Source organism: Poecilia mexicana, unplaced genomic scaffold (assembly GCF_051168715.1).
Source record: "Poecilia mexicana isolate PSO_F unplaced genomic scaffold, ASM5116871v1 scaffold_15, whole genome shotgun sequence".
In the NCBI taxonomy this organism is placed as follows: Eukaryota; Metazoa; Chordata; class Actinopteri; order Cyprinodontiformes; family Poeciliidae; genus Poecilia; species Poecilia mexicana.
In genome coordinates this window covers 6,254,878-6,274,763 of record NW_028263384.1, presented here as the reverse complement: position 1 = coordinate 6,274,763, position 19,886 = coordinate 6,254,878, and the positions used below count along the sequence as shown (strand labels likewise).

Sequence of the window (19,886 nt, the reverse complement as noted above, 5' to 3'; positions counted from 1 at the left end):
ACATTTCATTGCATTTATTACATTACATAAGTGGATTCCTCAACAACTTCTCAAATACAGATGTTCAGAAAAAAAAAAAAAAAAATCTAACCTGAGAGGGTTAGAGGTCGACTCTGGTGCTGCAGGAGGTAAGGGCGGAGGTGGAGGTGGAGGTGCTGGGGGTGGGTTGGTGGCAGCGTTCAGCTTCTTCTGGAGTTGCTCAACTGGCCAGTCAAGCACAAAGGATTACACAAAATATTTAGGAACAGCTTCAAGTGTAGGAACAAGGGAATGAAAACAGTCCCAATTGAATTAAAACTAGATCTTTGGAGAATTTAAGGATTTTTCTGCAACACAGATGGGAGGAGTTAATTTACTGCACTGTAAAAAGAAACTGGTTCAACTTAATTGAATTGCTTCAATTGGTTACAAGGAATTCAATTAAGTTTATCCAACTTAATTTTCTAAAAGTTTTAAGTTAAATGAACACAATAAAGTAAGTTGTCATCACTAAACCAAAAAATTAAGTGAGATTAACGTTAATAAAACAAACTACAGCCCAAATACACTTTTCAGAGTGTAATACTACATGAATACCACAGCAGAATATGTTGTGCTTATGTCCAACACAAGCAAGCCTCCATCCATTTCCTAATACTACTGCAGTCTGCTCAAAGGCTAAAGCTGTGCAGTTGTCAGTGCTTTGCGCTGTAGCTTGTGTGCTGGACTCCACTGACTCTCAGATTTCACATTTCTTAAGGTTCGTACTTGTAAACTGTAGATCTTTGACTTGTTGTTCGGCGTTAAAGCAGCGGATACGGCACGCCTCCTTTTCCTCCTCCAGGAGCTCCAGCTTCAGCTTTAATGCTGTTAGTTCATTTTGTGTTTCACAGGTCTTTAGTTTTTCTTCCATCTGCTTGATCTGGTGACCAAACATAAACCATATTTACAGTCAGGCTAAAGAATAGTCACAAAATATAAAACAACTGTTTAATGAACTTCGGGTTAAGTGTTAACCAATATTAATTGGCATATTTTTCACCACATAATGGGACGAGTGTCTAATTAACTAATTTATCCCCCCCTAACTATAACTAATGAGGGAAGGAAGGTAACCAGAAATAAGAGATAAAGCTCAAAGTTCTGGTTACATTAAAATAATAAATGTCAGTATTTGTTTTATTTCATGTGCTGTAACTCCTTTTCTCATATTCCATACTAAATACCAAAAGAGAGAAGCCAGTTCACCTGCAGTAAAATATGCCATGGGCCACTTTGATTTCTAAAACTGTATCTCCTGAGAAGGCTGCTTAGTGAGCAGCCTTACTAAGCTAGTACCCTTTGGGCTGCTAAAGCAAAGTTAGTCAAGAACAAGCTAACTTAGCAAGCTAACCTAAAGAAGTTCTTTAAGCTAGTTTAGCTTGAAGAACTAAGAAATAACTCAGCTTCTTTCTTGTCCTTTTGAACAAGAATTTCACTTCTTATCTGTAAGAAGCTACGTTCTTATTCATAAGAACGTAGCTTCTTATTTATAAGAACTATGAAGCTAAAGTTCAAATGTATAATTTGGTGTTATTGCTCATGGATTTTAACTAAAACCATATCATTAAATCAAACAAATAAGATACTGTAAATATGCTTGTATTTCATTTTTCATTATTTGTGTTAGTTTTCACTACAGTTAGAGTTGGCAGTTTTTCCTGATTGATTCTTAGGACAACTATACACAATATGACTTTTTCCTTTCCAAAGAATTGTAACAGCTTTACATTATCCACAGATGTCAACTGATGTGAAACGAGCTTTAGATGACAAGCTACCAGCCCTTAATCTCTGCTGACAGGTTTGGTATCCTAACAGAAATTAAACATATAAGTTTAATTTCATCAAACATGTAAAAAAAAAGACCCCAAAAAAACACATAAACAAATTTTAAGAAGACAAAGATCAACATGCAAAAACACAGCTTCTATTTTCCAAGCAGATTAGTTTTCGTGGAAAGTGTTTTGCAGTTCGGATCGGACCTGGTTCTGATGCTGCAGCCTCTGGGTCTCCATCTGTTCAGTCAGAGCGGTCACCTGACTGACCACATCCTGCAGAGCTGGGCTGGGCATGCAGCTCTGCAGCAGGATCTGACTCTGCCGCTTCAATTTTGTCTGTTCGACCAGCATCTGAACACACCAATAAGGAAATAACAACAGCATAAAATAGATAAGACTCATGAACACAACGTCGCAGATGACAAAAGAGTGCGGGCTCACGTCTCTGGCAAAGTTTTCTGCCTCTGTCCTCAGGTTCTGCTCCAGGTCCAGGGTGTGCTGCAAAGCTTCGTATTCTTCCACAGCAAACTGAGAAACTGATATTAAGACATTTACACATATAATTTTCTGTTAAACTACATATTGCTAAATCCCAATGAAAGACACCTCAGTCACTTTGTACAAGCAGCAAAGTCCAGCATGATATGTAAATATCATATATGTATGACCATTTCTCATTTTCTGCAAATAAATACTAGATTTTTGCTTGGAATTTCAGAGAGATGTCAGTAGTTCATAGAATAAAAGAACAATGTTCATGTTGTTCAAACATAAAACAAAAAGTAAAACCAGAGAAACTGATCATTTTACGTTGCTTCTTAATTTTTTCCACAGCTGTATATGTGCTTATTTTTACTGAGCTAATGTACAATATTTTGTACAGATGCTTCATAAACAATTTAATTTTAAAAGCATTTAAATACAGCTTGTAAAATAAAACAAAACAAAAAATTCCAAGAGGAGTCAATACTTTTGTGTTACTGATTTCAAAGCTTCAATAGCAGATTTGTCCACTCATAAATACCTCAGTGCTACGAGTGCTACTTTGACACTCAGAGTGAAAAGCCCTTTCTACAGACGGTAATATTTTAAACCGACTCTCACCCAGTGCTTTGAATAACCTGTTGGATATTTCTGCTTTAGCAACCTGCCAGCCTTTAGCAAAGGCTTGAGGATTCCTTTTGCTCTGAATGTAGACGCTTCAGCGATGGGTTTTGAAGTACAGCTTTTTGCTCAGTTACTGCATTTAAGCGTACATTACAAAAAACATTCTGAGTCTCACTCTGGATAAAATTCTTTCACATACAAGTTAGAGTGGGATTATTTCTCATATCATTCTAAATAAAAAGAGAGTCTTTGGAGTCCGTCTTCTGCTTTCTGTGCAGAAGTGACAGAAAGCAGAAGATGTGTGGAAGTTCAGACTGACTTATAAGTTACCTAAATGTTTGCTCTGAAACTTCTGTATCATTTATCGCCCATCCAGAGCCACCGATCACTGTCTCTCTCCTTCATGTACAGATGATTGGAAAGCGGAGCGGAGGCACCAGGTGAAGGCAAAGATAATTATTTAGATGTTGACAGTGGCAATAATGTTGATTCAATACCTCAGCTCTGGAACAATGCATTTCGAAGAAACGTAATGTCACATGTCACATTCAAAATTACACGTATTAAATAAAGAGTGACCCCTGTGAATCAGGCCAAAGTTCCCGTAACGGTTCATTTTGTGTGAATAGGACATTTTCTCTCCATACTGTGTCCTTTTACTGTTGCTGTGGGTGAATGTGAATAACGAGAGGAGAAAATGTTGAACTTTATGCGACCCGCGACGTGTGTTCATAACAAAATAGGTAATTTTTGCAAATCAATGAGGCAAATAATGTTTATTCCTTACCCTAAAAGGGTTTACATCTTTTCACACACGGTATGAATAATGATACTGCAGCATCTCTGCAGCATGGACGGCTCTCTAACCTCTGCTGTAATGCTCCAGGAGCTTCTTTTGTTGCAGACGCTCAGCAATTAAATCCGTGTTGTTGTGTTTCTCTTTCATCAGCTGCAAAATAAATAAATAAATAAATAAAATTAAAACATTATGAAAGAAAATGAAATGGATTTGTCTCTTTTGTCTACGTGTCACTATTTTACAGTGTCGTCTCTTAAAGTGAAACTGACATTAAAAGTCAGACATTAATCTAGATGTGTGACAGATTAAAAAGCCTTTTGTCAAACACTGTGAAGGTAAAGATAACAGAAAGAAAGTTCATATACGAAGCGCACAGGATTCAAAAAGATAAAATGTAACTTTGTAAATTTAAATGAAAAACATTTCTGTCTATACTTCCTGGACCTAAAGTCTCAATAGGTTGTTGAGAATTTGTTTGGTAGTTTATGGCTTATTATTTGGGATATTATAGTTTAATATTTAAGCAACTATTTGAGTTGTAATTGTTATTTCATAGATCTAGTTAGTATTTCATATTTGGTTCAAAACTGACTATTTGTGGACCTTTAACTGAATGGACTATATATCCCATGACGCTTTAGAACTAGAAGTTAGAAGAAGAAAAACAAATATGGAGGGTTTTTCCTGAAAGAGCTGTGTTTTCTGTGACACTCTGTCATCTATCATATCATGTATGATTCGTTCATCCTTTTTCTTCACTAAAGTTTGTCTGAATAATCCGTCCGACTCCTTTTCATCTTTGAATTAATAGAATATACAACATGGGTCTCCCAGCAGTGTAAAATCTTGCTATTGTGGTAAAATCAACTTGAAATGAAAACATATTACCAAAGATACTTTCACAAGGGATTCTAGGAGCTCAGAGGGGGATGACAGTGGCAAAAAAAAAAAAAAAATACATGTGAGCTTTACTTTTGATAGGCCTTCTTTATGCAGTAGAATAAGCAGTTGGACAATAGAGACATTACAAAATCTACCTATTCTCTAGTTATTGAAAAGACAGGACAGAAACTGTGTCACAGGACTCAGTTTGCCAGAGGGAAAAAAAATCAGATCAGTGGGTTCACCTGAAGAAAACCACAGACAGTTTTTGAAAACTTTTGCAAGCCCAAGTGAGAGAATATTGACAGACTGTAATCAAAAAAGACTTAAAGGTAAAAAGAAAAAAAAAACAAATGTGAATTTGCTTAAAAAATATGGTCTAAATTTTGCTTAAGGGTGTGCACACTGAATCTAGTTTCTGCAGCTTTTTTTGAAGTTTTTTGCACCTCCCCTTGAACATATTTATCTGTTTTTCAGTTGAACTGCACAACTGTTTCAAGAGAAAATATTTTGAACACGTTTTTTTGGCACTAATATGTGAAAATTTAACAGGGCGTATGAACTTTTGAGAGCCACAGCAAATAAGAAAAAGGGAAGAAACAATTCAGCCACATTTCAAGAAGAATTTGTTGAAAACAAATTCTTTTTTATGTGTATTAATAAAATGGAAGTCTTTAGACAGGTGGACACAGGAGACAGAGTGTGATCCACTGTCTCAGTATCGAACGTCCTCTTGAACGTCCTCCCCGAAGAGACGACGCTGGCCTATTTTAAAAGCTGTTTTTGCAAAGCGAGCCAAGCTGGCGTGTCACTCAGTCCGCTTCGATTATGACAAATATTCTCCTTACATGATGCTGCAAAGTATAAAACTATTAGAAATCTTAAACTTACTTCATCACAGGCAGTCTTTAGTTGTTGTCTTGTGGATTCAAGATTAGAGATGACTTCATTTTTCTCCTTAAGTGTCAATTCCAACTTATTTTGTAGCTCTGAAACAATAACAAAGTAAACATCATTTTCAGATTGATGGTGATTTTAAACAAACATGAACGTCAAGGTTTCCCCCAGAAAACTTGCTAAGCCTGGTGGTTTGGCACTAGGTCAGTCATTCATCCAGCGGCCCGTCGTGGTTTTGAGATAAAAAATGTTTAAAGTTGAGAGGAAATTTGAAAATATCACTTGATAATTATGTGTCATTGAAAGATTAATATTTGAACACCAACTATAAAGTCTTAAAAATGCAAACATTTTAAAAAGACCTAAATAAATAAGCAATTCTTAGCCTGTTGGGGGCACAAGTAAAGCCTGGTGGCCCGCCAGGCTTATAATACACCCTGGACATAATAATTTGGATGAAAATACTATAAATTTTCTGACTAGTATAATATCAGGTAATTGCCCTGCCTTTTTATCTTTGCCAGGAAATCAGTTGATCTCGATGCTTTTAAAAATTGATTAATGACCAGCTTTGATTGTGAAGTTCACCTTCTGCTTCAACACGCATGTAGTGGAAGGACGACTGGACTTTGCTCAGTCTGAAAATATCAGCTTGTTCCAGAACTTTACTGGTGGAATTTTATTTTTCACTCTGGAGCCATGAGCATCTTTATTTTGTCATGAACAAATTTATCTGATACAAGTTGCTTAGTGCTAACTGGCCACTTAACAAGCTATGCTGCACAATGTTGGTAATTTTCTTAACTATTCCAATGAGAAATACTGTTGCTGCAATAATGCCCAAGCTTTTTCGAATGGTATTGCTTCTCAACACCCACAGTAGTTTTCTTTTTCAGCATTCCCCTTAAACGATCAAGGATTTTCTGTGAATAAACACACCTTGTACTGTGGACTTTCTATAAAATCTTTTTTTTTTTTTCCTATAAATTTTGATCATGACCAGTACTTTCTAATCATTTCTAGCAGATAAGTGGTAAAAAAAAAAAAGAAAAAAAGAAACACTTTTGAAAGTTTTGCTGAAACTCAGATTTCTGAGATTTCTGTCTTTGTTGATTTTATTAAACATGAAGTTAATGCAGATTGATTCAAAGCTGAAGAAAAGATCTACCTGAGATGAAGGTAGTGCAGTCGGCAGAGAGGCAAACTCTGGCAGCGGATTCTTGTTCCTCCTCTTCATCCCCAACTTTCTCCTCATCGCCATCTTGCTCTTCTTCCTCCAGGTTGATGTCTTTGATGGTTTCTGGGCTGAGGTACGATATCATCATCATGCTCTTCCTCTTCAGAGAGCGGTTTTCACGTTTTAACTTCCGTTGCAGAGAGAACACAAGAACAATGGTTGTTTGCATACTTTCTTCTATTTGTCACAATACAAAAAAAAATCAAATCTCATTGTATTTTTGTTTTCACACCAGGAAAGTCCTTTGGAACATCAACGCATTCCAGTTGGTTGAAAAATAAAAGATCCTCACTCATATCAGAACTGGAATTCAAAAACCTAACAAAACTCTCCATTTCCAAGAGCAATAATTTCTACCTATTCAAGGTTCATTCAATATATTCAAACTCTCATCTAAATATTTAAACTTTCACTTAGTATATTTGACATTTATTCAACATATTCAAACTTTCTTTCAATATATATTAATTTTTTTACTCAGGATATTCAAGGTTCATTCAACATATTCAAACACGTACATTCATATAGATATATGTATGTCAGTCATTCTTGATGGCAGAAGAGGCATCGGTACAGTAGTGCACATTTATCTGTATAGTTCTAATAATTGATGTGACTGAATTAAATGTGTTTATTCAAAGCTCTTGCGGAACATTTTTAGCCATGTTTTTCTTTGTGTTTTGTCCATTTGACATGATGTTTAACTGTGAGAGCGATGATTGCCCTTTTGAAAGGTCGTCCACCAGTCGATCAAATGTATCAACAAAGCAAAGACCCTCAGCACAGCCGTCATGAGGCTCATCTGAGGGAGAGGAGTGCAAATTATGCATCTAGATGTCATCTGAAGAAAGAAGTGGGAAAAAAGAAAAGGACACAAAAAAGTAAAAAAACAAAAAATAAATAAAATAAAAAGCATTATCAATGGCATCCCGTAGAGAGCAGATTGCAGCAAATCTTTCTTTTGATGACACCCTTCAGACTGCACCTGTTTTGGGTTTTTTTTCCCTGAAACGCAATCAGCAATACATAACATGGAATTGCATTCTTTCAACAAAATTGAACAGCTCAGCACAGATGCCCATATAAATTACATACTCAGATGAATCCAGACTGACATCGCAGTGGCTTGCTCTCTCCGAAGGTCACTATTATGAAGCAACAGCCCCTTCATCTTACCTTGATTACACAATGCCTCAAAAACATTAAGCGTCAAAACCACGTCTTCATCTTTCCAGTTTTAAATTGATGTTCCCTTGCAGCTACTTTTTTTTAATTTGAACGTAAGAGTGTCGAGAAATTTCACTCAGTCTCAGCATCTTTCCAGGGTTCTAAGAAATAACCTACCGTCATCGAGTGTGAAGAGATTTACTGCGAGTTTAATTTGTTTGTCATTTTCTATGGCGACTTGGACCTTATGGATTGACTTAAATATGTTTTGTGTAACGGTGACAACGTGATACGGAAATCTTACGTTTGTAGTTACATTTTTTTACACTTCGCTTAGTTTTGGTGATCAGTGGGTTTGAATCTGAGCTCAATATCTGAATCTTATTATCTACAGACTTAAGAATTATATCACTTTGCCTCAAAATTTAATGTTGTTTTTGATTATGTTATTGTACTATCTAACGCAGTAACATATGTCAGCTGTGAAGCCGTTGCAGTGTGAATTCACCTGGCAAATTCACAAACTGTATCTCTCTGGCACTACTAACAGTGTGAAACATAAAAAAACAAGATTTGAATGTAAAATTTCAATATAAACTTTATTAAAAATATATATTTATTCATTATTTATTTATTGTATATTGATAAACTGCTCTGGTACAGATGTAGGATCCTTCTGATCATTATTGTGTTTTTTTTTTTTAACATATCTCTATGTTTTTTATGTCTTCATGTTATGAGAGTGATATGTGTCTCTAAGGTCAGGTACCACCCTCCTGGTATCCCAGCCCTGTTTCCTGTCTGGGTTTTTATTTTGGTGTGACACCCCAACATCGTCACTGGCCCACCTTAAAAACTTTCTGGATACACCCCTGCTCTGCAGTCTGAAGGAGGCATTTTTATGCTTATATAAACATGTATTTTCCAACATTAATGCCTTTAAATATTGTAAATATGCTCTAAATTCAAACTTACTGAAGGGTAACGGTGAATTAGTGGAGGAAGTATAGCAACATACAACTGACTACAGTAATCAGAAGAACTGCATCCAGGATCTCGCAAAGATTTTTGTGGCGAGACGTCGACTATCAAAGAAATTGTAATTATGGTTGGTAATGAAACCTCCCCTCCTTTCAGTGCTTTAAACCTCCAGCATTTTCCATGTATGACAAGAATGAGTGCTTTCACCATCAGGCTTAAGGTGTGATTTAAAAATTATTTTTGACATTACTATGCTTGTCCAAAAGTATTGGACTCATTTATTTGAGGATTTTTTAATGATCTGTCAGCATCAGAGGAATCAGTGCTATTTGAGAACAGTTGTTTGTAGAACTCTCAGAAAATATTTAATTCTCGAGAGACATTAAATGGTTTACCACTGCAGTCAGTATTTACTAAAATTGTTTGTTTTTTTTCTTTAATCATTTTCAGATGATTTGCAAGGAATGTACTGTGATCAACGTTCTCAAAGCATCGCCTCTGTGTCTGGAAATGTGTCATTACCTCAGACATTCTACATAAGAGTAGAGATTTTTATTCATTTTTAGTAAACTGAGTTTTAGGTGAGTGAGCCCTAAGCTAAACATCCAAGCATTAAAAATGTTCAGAACTTTTTCAAAATCTTTGAGTTAGTTTTTTTTATCTTCCACACTCTGACAATGTTTGAAAAATATACAGTTCAGGCGGTTTGAACTATAAATAAGTAACAATGTTTATTCTTAAACATTCATTCAGTTGTTGTTGTTTTTTGTTTGTTTGTTTTTACTGAACTCAACCCAGATTAATTATTACATTTCTTTTCCAAATAGCTTTGGGATATTCCTCTTTTTGCTTTAATGTAGATTAATGTGTCCCTAACAACACCTTTATCTGGTGCTCTGTCTCAGTGTCAAAGCTATTTTTAGTAGCATGCAATGAAAGGAAAGTAGTTTTATACTGAAGAAGCCTGGTCCTTCCCATCCTACAGAACTCTGCTCGACTCTAATCTCTCTTACATCTCCGCCTGGGCTTTCTCCCATTGACTTGGATTCCTCCAGTCCTGGTTTTTCAAAATATATGTAGTGATGAGAACAGCAAAACTTTATAAACGAGCTGATAAAAGTGCTACTTTCCATAAATTATAAAGATCCAAACAAGCAGAATGAAAAGACACTGAAAGTTCAAGTAGCAAGAAAAAAAAAGAAGCTGAAAAAAAAAAGCCTAAAACTTGACCTTCACCATAATTCACCAGCAGTCTCCCACTACCCCAAATTTGGTCCGGCTAGGTGGACTGTAGGGGCTTTTGTACAAAAATTGAATAAGAAATGATTACAGTTATAATCTCTGCACCAGTGGGCTACAAAATCACTATGTGCTGGCTCCCTCACACTCAATCACAGTCCACAATGGGAAGCGTCCAACAAGCTTGCTCTGAGGAACCGGGGCAATTTTCACCCACAAGATGTGCTGTTGACAAACGCGCTTCTGATTGCAACATGTATGATTCAGTAGAATAATCTTCATGTCAACACACTGACCATAGTGCCATCCTGGGAGGCTTCTTTAATGTGTTATGGATGATTCATTTAACCCAGACTTGAGGTAAACAAAGACATGAGTTAGTTAGATTACGTTATTTCTTTGGTCAGGACATTTTAAAATACATTTCTGTTCATTAGATTTATAGTAGTGTGACACAAAACTGAAGCAACACATCTGTGTAGGGATACTGTGTACCTTTGAGGCCAGGGCTTCAGCACTTTCTCGACACATCCTCTCAATCTCCAGGTCCTCCTGAATCGCGCTGACTTCCTCGATGACTCTCTGAGACACTGAAAAATCACAGATATTTTGGTAACACTTTATTTGAAGGGGGGTGAATAAGACTGACATGACACTGTCATAAACATGACATAACACATGTCATGAACATGAAAAAGTCTTCATGAATATTTATGACTGTTGTCATAAAGCGTCATTTGGTAAATTATGACACTTTTAATACAAAGTTGACATTATTCAAAATGTCTTTATGACAACTTGACATTAACTAAGAAATCATTACTGTTTAAACTTTACCTTTAATAACATAAAGTTACCTAATTTTTAAAGTGCAATCAGTAATACTTTTATAACAAATGTATATCAGTAATGATTTCTTGGTTAATGTCAAGTTGTCACAACAAAGACATTTTGAATAATGTCAACTTTGTATTAAAAGTGTCATTATTTACCGAATGACACTTTATAACAACAGTCATAAATATTCATGAAGGCTTATTCATGTTCATGACAGTGTCATGTCAGTCTTATTCACCCCCCTTCAAATAAAATGTTACCAATTTTTTTTCTGCTGTTATCACTGGATGTTTATAACACCCTATCCTGAGTTGTTGGTTGTTTTTTCACACTCATACACTGTAAAAAGTTTCTGTCACATTACAGCAGTGATGTTAAATCTAATATTGAAATAAGAAAGTGGCGTAATCATAATAATTGGGGAATAAAAGGTCATTTTTGTTTAACACTCTACCTGAAATAAGTGGCACAGACCAGCCCGACTGGTACATTTTAATATGGCAAGTACTACAATGGTTTTTTGGTTGCTCGTCTGTCCATCCATCCATCCAATACAATGTTATAGAGTAAAACAAAATTGTCAGAAATTATTATTTTTTTTATTCGTGGTGAAACTGATTAGAAAACAGTTTATGTTTCCTTCCTTCCTTCCTTCCTTCCTTCCTTCCTTCCTTCCTTGCTTCTTTCATTCCTTCCTTTCTTCCTTCTTTCTCTCCTCCTTTCCTTCCCTCAATCAACAATCATCTTTTCTGGAAGATACTGAATGACATACAATAGACAATTTCAGTATTCAAATGTGAACTGTACCCAAGGTCCATTTACCTGAAACGTTTGGATGCATTCTGCATTAAACGAACAAGAACCGATGCTAATTTGAGAAGAATTAAGTCTAACAATGGAGTCTTTGTTACTATGTGCTGGAAGCTGTAAATTATTTTCATTTTAGTACATGAGTGCTGAAGTCTGTTGGGAGAAAGTGGAGCACCATAGAATCCACGGCTGTCCAGTTGGAAGTTTCCAGTCAGTGATGGTCTTTGGGGGGTGGCATGTCAACTGGTGTTGGTCCACTGGGTTTTCTGACATCTATGCTCAATGCAGCCGTCTAGGAGAAAATATTACAGGACTTCACGTTTCCTTCTGCTGACAAGCTTTTTCATTTTCCAGCAACTCTTGGTATCAACCCACACTGCCAAACATAACAAAAGCTGTTTCCAGGGTAACTCAGCTGCCACTTGACTGTCCAGCAAACTGGCCTTCGCTGAACCCCATAAAGACTCTATGGGGTTTAGTCAAAAAGAAAATGAAGGACACCAGATCTCAGAATGAAAGAATGAAGATGACTTGAGGCAGGAGGCTGATCGACTCCATATCACAGTGGATTGATGCGGTACTTCACGCAAAATCTCAATTCACTAAGTAAAATTGTGCAGTTAATCAGATAGATTAATTGCACACAGTTTTCAAGCCTTTATTTTAATCATTAGGATTTTCCACTTACATCTAATGAAAACAAGAGATTTAATTTCCTTTGAAGACTAAACTTAAAGTACATTAGACCAATAAAATTTAAATACAGAGATGTGGGCTTTACAAAAAGTATGGTTAATAGCTGCTTCAATCTAAAAGATTCAAACCTCGTCTAAACACACCGGAGAAGAAAAGAAGAAGAAGAAGAAGAACATAATTTCAAGCATAATATTCTGGTGCTTTCAAACCCAACAACACTCCAAACCAGAAATTGGTTCATCCCAAGCAGATAAGCTCAGCATCACCTCTTCACTTTACACAACAATAAAGCAGCCAGCCAAACACCAACAAGCAAACTTATCGAGTTAATAATTAATTCAGAGCGGACGTAGGCAACCAGGAGCTACAGGTGAAAAGTTAACTTTCATGATTGTGGGCGTTTCTGTGCTGAATCCACCATAGAAGTTAAAAACATATTTTGCCAATCACATCTATACTTTATTTCATTGTACATTCTTAGATTAAGAGTGTTTAACTTCTACACAATACTGCTCAAAAAAATAAAGGGAACACTCAAATAACACATCCTAGATCTGAATGAATGAAATATTCTCATTGAATACTTTGTTCTGTACAAAGTTGAATGTGCTGACAACAAAATCACACAAAAATCATCAATGGAAATCAAATTTATTAACCAATGGAGGCCTGGATTTGGAGCCACACACAAAATTAAAGTGAAATGTTCCCTTTATTTTTTTGAGCAGTATATATATATATATATATATATATATATATATATATATATATATATATATATATATATATATATATATATATATATATATATATATATATATTTTTTTTTTTTTTTTTTTTTTTTTTACATATTTTAAATTAATTTCTCTTTGAAATTGGTCGATGTGAAAGACCAGTTGATGCAAAACTGCCTGGACCAGAATGAAAACCAGGTATTTGAAAAATCCCACCGTTTTAGTTGACCTAACTGATCTCCATCGTCTTTGTGCTGCCATTGTTCCTCTTCGGTCAAAAATCTGGCAGCATTTTGAATAATTTTTTAAATTAGAGAAGCCGTCAAATTCCTTTGTCGAGACAAATCATAAAATTTTCAAAGCCTTTAAGCAAATTCATTACAGTTTAGACATTTCCCTCTTCATTGTTACTGATCATCTGATTATGGGTCCCAATTGTTCTAAAATGCTGCTTAATCAATAGGTAGTAAAATTCTCTATCAAATCAGTGAAGTGAGTTGCAACGATCAACCCTATAAAGATACAACCTATATAACAAAACATAGGGCTAAATATATTAAGTTAACGTTATTAACATTATCTGCTAATACTACCTATAACTTAGGTCTATTTTATCATTATACAATATCATATTTTTCTAACTTATGACCAAATGCAGACATTTGGGTATATTTTTATTTTTCAAACCGGTATTAGGAATACTTTGCACATGTTAAAAGACGTTACAAATTACTTGGCGGTAAATTTGTTATAAACAGTTGAAAACTGAAACGTATTTGAACAGCAAGAAGTGGGTTATTTTTTTCATTTTTTTCCTACAGAGGTAGCAGCGCTGGTGTGATCTCTGCTATCAACATGAATTTGTTTCCAAAGCTTCGCATACACACTTCAAATGTTTTGCCCCCGCCGTTTAATTTTCCAAGCCGATTCCCCTTACAGGCTGAATGCTTTGCTGTGACCACTTTTGTGAAGGCAGAATTTGAAACAGGGCCCCACATGTCAAAAGATGGAGCAAATAGTTTGCCTTTGTGACGCTGACAGTTGTGTGGATTTTCATTTGAATAAATCTGGCATGTGCCTGTGTGTTCAATGATTCTCCAGCCCAAACACATATTGTGTTTGACTTACACATTAATAGTGGCTGCCTCACTGTGCCAAGCAGCTGCATATTAGGGCCTATTACGTGATTTCATAGCTCTTAGAAAATTGCTCCTATTCACAACGAATCGGCTGGGGTGGGGCAGCGGGGCTGGCGGGGGGGTTGGGGGGAGGGGGTGGTAGAAGGACAGGAGGAAAAAGCCTGCAACACACAATCATGCCTTTTCAACCAGAGATGGCAAGGTTGATGACAACATGACCATTGTGTTATAATGATAACACCACAAAGGCATCTGCCCTGCTCATCAAGGCTTTACAGAGGCTGCAGATACAATTTAATTCACTGCTCTGTTGGCGGCGCTGATACCATTATGCAGCGCGTTGGCACGGGGGGTAATCACTGTCTTTCTTGAGAGCAAAATTAAAAAAAAAAAGAAAAAGAAAGACAAGCACAAAAAAAATAGGGCAGAGAAAAAAGATGGAGTGATGATGATGATGATGGGGAAGCCAAACTTACAATTAAGACTTCCAATTCGGAGGTGTCAGAGCCCCCCTGTAGACTTGCGCTCATGCACTTGCAACGCTTAAAGTACTGTTTATTTACCATGGCTACCAGTAATTATAATTAACATATCATTCAGTCGTAAGTGTATTTTCATCGGTGGCTCGGTCTGGACACTGTGTTGTTGAAACAGACAGACAGGACAGCTGAAAAGGTTGAGCAATGAAAACTGGATGCTAAGTGCTTTTGTGCGGACTGGTGCGGACAGCGCCGCCGTAACGTAGATATCACCCTGCACTAGTGGTGTTCATCAATTTCTTAATTAGGTGTCACCATGGCAAAAGAATTGCCCACATCAGTGGCACTAATGCTTAATTTCTTCCTTGCTCGACCGTAGTGTTTAATTAGTTTAATGGCAGGGGGACTCTCTATAGGCATTCTCGTGCGAGCACAGCTTTAAACATTACGCCAATTTGAATAAATAACTATCTTTGCGTTGATATTTCAACATCAAGAAACGGAATATCGACCTAAGAAATATCGCTGGATAAAAGGTAAGTGTTTATTTGCATATTGGTGAGTGAAGTAAATACCTGGCTCTCTCCTCTTAAGAGAAACTCTCTAAATACCTTCGTTTTCTTAGCTGCTGCTTGGGAACAGTCAGCTTCGGTTCCCTCCTCTGGTGTTTCTGTGTGGAGGACCGGAATCTAGGTAGGCTGTATTTCTTCCTTGGCCACTCTTTTGTTTCCATGGTGACATGTTTGGGTAAACACCATGCTGGAAGGCACACTTAGGACCCATCTTCATTGTTCACATCCAACTTTGCAGTACACTACGGCGCGTGGCCCTGCCCACTGCCCTTTCATGCAGTGAGGTTGTCTTGTATCTTCGGTATACGGACACTCTGACAGCATTAAGCTTCCACCTCCAGTCTGTTTTTCTTCCGGCCGTACAAAATCCTTCCCTCTTTGTTCAAACTGAGCAAGTCTCGTTGACGCCAGTGAGTTTTATCTTGGTCTCATCTCAACACAACGTTTTTATCTCAAGCATTCTCTGAATCTTTTTTGATGTTTACTTGCAATCTTAAGATAGCTGTAAGGTTTAAACAAATAAGATGTTTAGGGACGTTCAAGTGACCGTACCCAGACAAAATGAACACACAGGGTTCAGCTAGCAGGCCTAGAAACACACACCTATTTATAGGCATTTAGGTCTTTTATTAAAGTTTGAGTGAAATCAGACGTGTCTTGAGAGAGCTACATTTGATGAATGTCCTTCTGGGGAAAATAAACAACAACATATTTTGTTTTCCTTTAGGGCGGAACTAAACTGATTCTTTGCTAAGTTGCAAAGAATAGAATGTGTTCAAAATTAACAAAATGGTTCCTTTTGTTCGAGATTTCCTGCGGGGGCTAGACTATGGTTTCCAAAAGGCAAAGTTGAATTGCTGCAACAAATCAAGTTTAAATACTAAGCAACATCTGCTTTGTGTCACCTGGTACAGTTTAAAAGTCGATACATTAAAAAGGGTAAAGTGGAGCCTCCACAAGAAAAACATGACTTTGTGTTCTCAATGGACAGGCAGTGTGAAAAAAGTGTATATACTCGCAGCATCTGTGGTAAATGAGTTATGGAAAGCTTGTGTTTCATGGTGAGAGGTAAAAGTTTTGGTTTGATAACATCAATATCCACTGAATAAAATTCAAGATTTTAATTATTAATATGGAACAAAAATAATCTATTTTGTTAAACTATAAAACAAAATATAAAACAGAAAAAATTGTGTCAATACTCATGTGCATATTGAAACGTCTGCATGAGATGTTCTGTAGAGACCACTATGGCACCTGTTGGATGTTTCTCTTCATAGCCATTAATGCATGTGAATTGTTATTGCAACTGCATTGCCTCCACAATATTAGACATTCTGGCAACTGCTTAGGAGTTTAAAAAGGCAATTTATTTGTTAAAAGACGGGAGATGAGGAATGAGATTATGCAAATTAAAAAATAAACTCTTTTCAGCATAAGTCTTCCAGTGCTCAGGTCAAAAACAATATGCTCAAAAATACCAATAAGATGTTTTGCACTGCATATCTCACAGAACATCACTTTGACACTGCAAAGATTTCTAATTTCTTTTTTATTTTTTTTTTCCCAAAATTTAAATTGCTCTACTTTTTAGTTCCGTCTACTTCTGATTACAATTTGTAAATCCCTCAAAATGAATTATGTCAACCCCAAAATGTAAGCTATCTAAACTGGGAAATATCAAAAGAACCTAAGATATGACGCATTGATTATCCAAGACCTCTATTGATCCTGGGAGAGAAGACTCACCCATCTGGAACTCAGTGAGTTTCTCCACAGCCTCGTTTCTCTCCCTCTCCAGCTTTTGCCACTTTTAGAAGAAAAAGAGACAGAGCACGTTTCAAAAATGACGTTAATTTCAAATCAGTTGATAATTTATAAGTAAGACAATAATAATACTCAGGAAAAAAATTCTTTACAGTAAACTAAGAGGAGTGTTTTTACTGCTATTTTTCCAAAATAATTTTTTAAAGCCTCTCAAGAAATGATTTAATGTGAAACTGTACAATCTAAATCACACTGACTGGAAAAAAAGAAATAACATTGTGTGTTATGGACAAAATGTTAAGATCAAATGATCTGCAGATCATAATAAAAGACAAACAAGCTAATTGTGTCGGTTTCCTCTGTATGAGTTATTATAGTGATCTTGTTGGCTGAAATGAAAATCTCCTGAAAACATGTACTGTACACACATTTTAGGTCTGTAAATACGTGCATATGTTTTATCACAAGACCTTAAAAAAGGTTTATTTCAGCTAAGCTTTCTATTTTTGCTTGGTTTTTACAAACAATATTTTATGGAATCAGTGATGTGCAAAGTTTTTACACTTGTGTTTCGATTTCAATCATTTCAAAATTTTGTTAAGACAAAATGTGTTTTATATTATAACAGTAGTTATAATATAAACCACATCATTGGCACTAATGCTCAATATTCTCCTTGCTCAACTGTAATGTTTAATTAGTTTAACAGCGTGGCACTTCATAAGGGCATTTTTGTGTGAGTGTAGCTTTAAACAATTTAACAATTTGTAATAAATAATTATAAATAACTGTTTTCAAACTGAGAAACAATCATCTAAGAAATAACCCTAGATAAAAAGGTAAGTGCTTATTTGCATTTCAGTGTTAAATATGTATTTGATCCCCACACAAACATTGGATACTATTGAAGGAGCCCTCACCATGACCGTAGATCATTACAAAGTAAATTTTGTACCAAATGATTGCTTGTCTGTACCAAATTATATTTTTATAGGAACATTACTTCCTGTTTTCACTGCCTCTCAGTCAAAAGGTCCAATGCACTTAGTAGGTCTAATGCTAAATAGTTTTTAGAACGGCTTCATTAACATTACTTTAGTCTATTTTAATAAAGCTTTTAGCTAAAAAAAAAAAAAAAAAAAAAAGACAAACTAGGGTTGTTTTTTGCAAGTATCAAAAATATTACAGATTCATTTTTATGCATTAAACTTCTGAACAGAAATGTTCTGATTTTTACTATAGCTTTGTTACAGGTTTAATTGTTCACTGCAAAGTTGGGATGCACCGATTTATCGGTGCCGATTTCCCTAAATTTGGGAAATTGGTGATCAGCCGATTTTTACACGTGAAGCCGATCTTAACCATCGATTTTAAGGTGAGTTAAACACTTTTACCTTGCCAAAGGTGTTTAACTCAACTGTTGTCTTCTTCTGCTCTGCTGTGAAAGAGGTTTGACTAGCAGACCTGCTCACCAGATCAGGTCTATATGTTTGCAGTTAACAACACTATCTCACTGTTGGTGACTCATCAACTTTCTTGCTACATTTAGCAACATTTTAGTCAAAAGAAATCAGTATCGGCCAAAATCTTAATCGGCAGTCAGGATTTTTAATAGATTGGAAATTGGTGATCGGCCAGAAAACTGCAATTGGTGAACCACTACTGTGAAGCAAGTTACTTGCCATTATTAGAAGAACCACATACCAAACTGTCAATATCTGAACACTTACGGTTCTATCTGCAGTCTCCTCCTCCTTCTCCTCCTCCTCGTTCTGCTGGGCCTCATCTTCACGCAGCTCTGTGGGAAGTAAAGGATGCCAGTAAGCCATCTTCATCACCATGTAAAAACATCTGTTGGAAACCCAGTGCTAAGATCTTGTTTAAATAGATTCAAAGGGACACTCATGCATCATGTGATAACTTCTCAGTAAGCTATACTTGTGACTCATGTCTCAAAATAATTATGGGACTACAGGCATGGCTGCGAGGTGACGCGTTAGATGGTGCTCCTACAGTGATTCCAAGAATCCTCTTTAAAAAAATGACTGAACGCTCCAACAGTAATAACTGAATGTGGTTAGGGCGCAACAACAACATCAGGCCCTGGAAGTCCAGAGCAAAGATAACGTCAAGAATAAGCACAAAATCTAAGTTGACAAACTTTGGACCGTAAAGCATGGTGCTTAGCACAAACAAGACAAAGAAGTTAGCAAGGAGTCGAGCTTCAGCAATGAAGCTAGCAAGGAGCTAATAGCTAATCAAAATGAAATGAATAAGCCACCCGGCGACAAAGCAGAGATAATGGCAGCAATGAAGAACATAAAGTCTTCTGGAAGAGTTGATGGCATTATGACAGCCATGGAAATGAGATTCCACCAATAGATTGGTGAATCTAAGATGTCTGTGGATTTTTGGACAGCTGGATAGCAGACACATTGGATTCTTGAAAGAGCTCATCGTGTAGGACTGAAAAGAAACGCAGAAGCAACCCTAAGAACGGTAATTGCGAGGTTTCTTAGCTATCGACAGCAAATATGATATTCAAAGTCACCAAAGTAAAGATGCGTATCTTTTATAACAAATGTGTCAAACTCGAGGCCCACAGGCCAAATCCAACCCGCCATAACTAGAGGGTCACAATTCATTGAACTTTTCATTGTCTTTAAATATCATTTTATCAGTCAAATCAATTCAGTTTTCATTTGTACAAGACCAAATTACACCACTGTGAAAAAATTTTAAAA

The 19,886-nt window shown here is 36.2% G+C and overlaps 1 protein-coding gene across 1 annotated transcript in view; it reads right to left on the bottom strand.

Annotated features, from left to right (window-relative positions):
* shtn1 (shootin 1) overlaps positions 1-19,015 on the bottom strand; it is a 28,359-nt gene extending 9,344 nt beyond the window's left edge. Inside the window, exons 1-10 of the mRNA XM_088013188.1 lie at positions 18,873-19,015; positions 17,125-17,185; positions 10,604-10,698; positions 6,653-6,848; positions 5,479-5,576; positions 3,774-3,855; positions 2,241-2,335; positions 2,004-2,150; positions 748-901; positions 92-203 (exon numbers count right to left, since the gene is read on the bottom strand). Coding sequence (XP_087869314.1) covers positions 92-203; positions 748-901; positions 2,004-2,150; positions 2,241-2,335; positions 3,774-3,855; positions 5,479-5,576; positions 6,653-6,848; positions 10,604-10,698; positions 17,125-17,185; positions 18,873-18,983 — 1,151 coding nt within the window. The 5' untranslated portion in view covers positions 18,984-19,015. The remainder of the gene's footprint in view (positions 1-91; positions 204-747; positions 902-2,003; positions 2,151-2,240; positions 2,336-3,773; positions 3,856-5,478; positions 5,577-6,652; positions 6,849-10,603; positions 10,699-17,124; positions 17,186-18,872) is intronic.
* Between the last annotated feature and the right edge of the window lie 871 nt (positions 19,016-19,886).